General features: G+C 44.2%; 1 protein-coding gene across 1 annotated transcript in view; it reads right to left on the minus strand.

The window, feature by feature from the left end:
- The window catches only part of LOC138948029 (G-protein coupled receptor GRL101-like), a 6,295-nt gene extending 2,045 nt beyond the window's left edge, over positions 1 to 4,250 (minus strand). The window contains exons 1-2 of the mRNA XM_070319556.1: positions 3,570 to 4,250; positions 1 to 120 (exon numbers count right to left, since the gene is read on the minus strand). The exon at positions 1 to 120 is cut by the window's left edge and continues 133 nt beyond it. Coding sequence (XP_070175657.1) covers positions 1 to 120; positions 3,570 to 4,250 — 801 coding nt within the window. The remainder of the gene's footprint in view (positions 121 to 3,569) is intronic.

A 4,250-nucleotide genomic window follows, 5' to 3' on the forward strand; every position in this document is an offset into this window, starting at 1 on the left:
CAGCAGGATGTCCACAGGTGTGACGAAGGCGGTCCGCAGCACGCACACCTTCAGCACCACCCACACCACGTTGCCCACCACCGCCACCGCCGTGATCATCATCATCAACACACGGTGCACCTTCACACACAATACAGACCCACGCACGCCTTATAACAAAACTCGCTTATAGGAAAGTTCGCTTGTAAGAAGGTTCGCTTATAAGAAAGTTCGCTTATAAGAAAGTAAGCTTATAAGAAGGTTCGCTAATAGGAAAGTAAGCTTATAAGAAGGTTCGTTTATAAGAAAGTTCGCTTATAAGAAGGTTCGCTTATAAGAAAGTTCGCTTATAAAAAGGTTCGCTTATGATAAAGTTCGCATATATAAGAAAGCTCGCTTATAAGAAAGTTCGCTTTTAAGAAAGCTCCCTTTTCGGGGTAACATACGAGAACATGACCCTAACGATTTAACCGCGAGGGCGTTAAAAACATTTACATTTAAACATATGTATCATCAAAAATCCCTTATAAAAAAGCAAACCAAACGTCTTCTTTGCTATGACTCACAAAGGCTCACATAAGCGCACTCAAAATACTGTTTTAATATCCGAGCTGTTCGGTTACAAGAAAGCTCGCTTATAAAAAAAACAGGAAATCTTGTTCCTTCTACTTTCTTATAAGCGTGTCCGACTGTAATTCATTCAACTTTCATTGATCGTAATTCTCACTCAAAATTGTATAACATGTCTAGAAGGGATCCAACCCTATACCCACTAATACACACTTTGGCTATCGTATTAAAAATAATGTTTATACCCATCTTATCATACCTCGGAGCTATCTAAATGTTCGTACACCCCAATAAAAACTTTATTTTCAATTCGCATTTTATATCTACAATTAATTTGTTATCTTCAATACATTTTGAAATGGTCAACATTTTCGTGCAAAAAAAGTCCGTATAATAATGTTTGTTGTTGTTGTAAGTAGCGATTGTGATGCAGGTATACTTAAAGAAAGCTCGCTTATGAGAAAGCAAGAAACCTTGTCCCTTCTACTTTCCTATAAGATGGTCCGACTGTAGTTCAATCAACTCTCGGGGAATAGCTCAGTCGGTAGCGTCGCTGGCTTCAAAACAAGTTGTCTCTATCGGCGTGAGTTTAATCTATAATTTAGAGCCCTGAAAGTTGCAAGTATTTTACTCGACAAAGTCATGGCGAGTAGAAACATGTAACTGGCGAGTAGAAATGTTCATCTACTCGCCAAATGCGAGTATATTTCCTGAAACAAATGGTTGGTTTGGCGTGGGTTCAATCTATAATTTAGAGCCCTGAAAGTTGCAAGTATTTTACTCGACATGGCGAGTAGAAACATGTAACTGGCGAGTAAAAATGTTCATCTACTCGCCAAATGCGAGTATATTTCCTGAAACAAATGGTTGGCTTGGTGAGTAAAATGTACTCTCTGGCTAGTAAATTTTGAGAAGCACTCGCCAAAGGCGGGTGCATGGTTTTTTGGACTTTTATGGCTGATTTAATTGGGTAGAAATTCAGGCTGAAATGTTGTTGATAAAAAAGAGCCGGTGTACCTGTAAGCGTAAGAGGTCTTCACATGACGACAGGTCGACAGATGGCGCCACGCATTCCCCGTCGTGAGGGAAGGAGTCGGGCAGACTCTGTCTGCAGCACAGCTTGTAGTCGTCCGTGTAGAATTAGTGGAGGTCATCTAGTGGCTTCAGCAGCGTGCCAGGATAGTCCTTGGTGCAAACAACAGTGTATTTATTTAAATGATTGGACGTTATTTGTATTTATGACCAATATATAACATTTTACACAGATCGAGACAGTCAGTGTTCCTCCGAGACCAAGCTTGCGGTCGAGGTGGACACTGACTGTCGAGAGGGTTCAGATGGTTCGTACAACACTAACTACAAGACACACAGCTGTATGGACACACAGACACACTTTCAGAGGGTTCGTACAACACTAACTACAAGACACACAGCTGTATAGACACACAGACACACTTTCAGATGGTTCGTACAACACTAACTACAAGACACACAGCTGTATAGACACACAGACACACTTTCAGATGGTTCGTACAACACTAACTACAAGACACACAGCTGTATAGACACACAGACACACTTTCAGATGGTTCGTACAACACTAACTACAAGACACACAGCTGTATAGACACACAGACACACTTTCAGATGGTTCGTACAACACTAACTACAAGACACACAGCTGTATAGACACACAGACACACTTTCAGATGGTTCGTACAACACTAACTACAAGACACACAGCTGTATAGACACACTGACACACTTTCAGATGGTTCGTACAACACTAACTACAAGACACACAGCTGTATAGACACACAGACACACTTTCAGATGGTTCGTACAACACTAACTACACGACACACAGCTGTATAGACACACAGACACACTTTCAGATGGTTCGTACAACACTAACTACAAGACACACAGCTGTATAGACACACTGACACACTTTCAGATGGTTCGTACAACACTAACTACAAGACACACAGCTGTATAGACACACAGACACACTTTCAGATGGTTCGTACAACACTAACTACAAGACACACAGCTGTATAGACACACAGACACACTTTCAGATGGTTCGTACAACACTAACTACAAGACACACAGCTGTATAGACACACTGACACACTTTCAGATGGTTCGTACAACACTAACTACAAGACACACAGCTGTATAGACACACAGACACACTTTCAAATGGTTCGTACAACACTAACTACAAGACACACAGCTGTATAGACACACAGACACACTTTCAGATGGTTCGTACAACACTAACTACAAGACACACAGCTGTATAGACACACAGACACACTTTCAGATGGTTCGTACAACACTAACTACAAGACACACAGCTGTATAGACACACAGACACACTTTCAAATGGTTCGTACAACACTAACTACAAGACACACAGCTGTATAGACACACAGACACACTTTCAGATGGTTCGTACAACACTAACTACAAGACACACAGCTGTATAGACACACAGACACACTTTCAGAGGGTTCGTACAACATTAACGCAATGGCGTGGTGGTAAGACGTCGGCCTCCCAATCGGAAGATCGTGTGTTCGAATCCCGGTCGCTGCCGCCTGGTGGGGTAAAAGTGGAGATTTTTCCGATCTTCCAGGTCAACTTATGTGCAGACCTGCTAGTGACTCAACCCCCTTCGTGTGTACACACAAGCACAAGACCAAGTGCGCACGGAAAAGATCCTGTAATTAATGTCAGAGTTCGGTGGGTTATAGAAACACGAAAATACCCAGCATGCTTCCCCCGAAATATAGAGTGCTGTCCCTCTGCGCCGAGCGGCTGCATTTCAGGGCTCTCTCATATTTCGTACTGTGCGCCTTGAGTCGCCTTGTGGTGAGATATGTGCGCAAAATAAATTATCGTATTATTATTAACTACAAGACACACAGCTGTATAGACACACAGACACTCTTTCAGGGGGTTTGTACAACATTAACTACAAGACACACAGCTGTATAGACACACAGACACACCTTGAGAGGGTTTCCGCGCAGGTCGAGTGTGACCAAGCCCGGCGTGGCGGTGAACCCAGTTTCATTGATTGCGACGATGGCGTTGAGGGAAAGGTTCAGGCGCGTCAGGCCCGAGAAAGAGGACAAGCTGTCGCCGCTGAACAGCTCCAAGGGGGCTCTCGATATCTCCAGTGACTGCAAATTAGGATGCTTGGCTTCTGACCCGCCTTTAAAGATGTGACTGACAGGGTTGGATGAGAGAGTCAGATGTCTCAGATTGTCCATCTCCACGAAAACATCCATGTCAAGCTCCGCTATGAGGTTGTTGCTCAAATCCAGAACCCTTAGGTTGTTGAGCGTCCTGAAGGCGTTCCTGTCAAGCCGAAAGATGTAATTAGTGCTGAGGTCCAGGGTCCTCAGGTTGGGCAGGTCCATCACAGATACCTGCACGATACTGCACCCCAACAACCTCAGCCACACCAGGTAGGTCAGACCAGTGACGTCACGAGGGTCCATGGCGGCGTCAGCTGCGTCCAGGTAACGCAGGTGGGGATAGTTGGCAGCAGGGAAGCTGAACGAGCAGACGAAGGCGTGACCCTGACACTGACACGCCCGAGGACAGTCGCGTTGACACAGCCACTCGTCATCACTGTTAGGAAACGCTGCTGTTGCTGAACTTTGGTTCAGTTTTGTGTGTTGCAT

The sequence above is a fragment of the Littorina saxatilis genome, linkage group LG15 (genome assembly GCF_037325665.1).
Source record: "Littorina saxatilis isolate snail1 linkage group LG15, US_GU_Lsax_2.0, whole genome shotgun sequence".
Lineage (NCBI taxonomy): Eukaryota > Metazoa > Mollusca > Gastropoda > Littorinimorpha > Littorinidae > Littorina > Littorina saxatilis.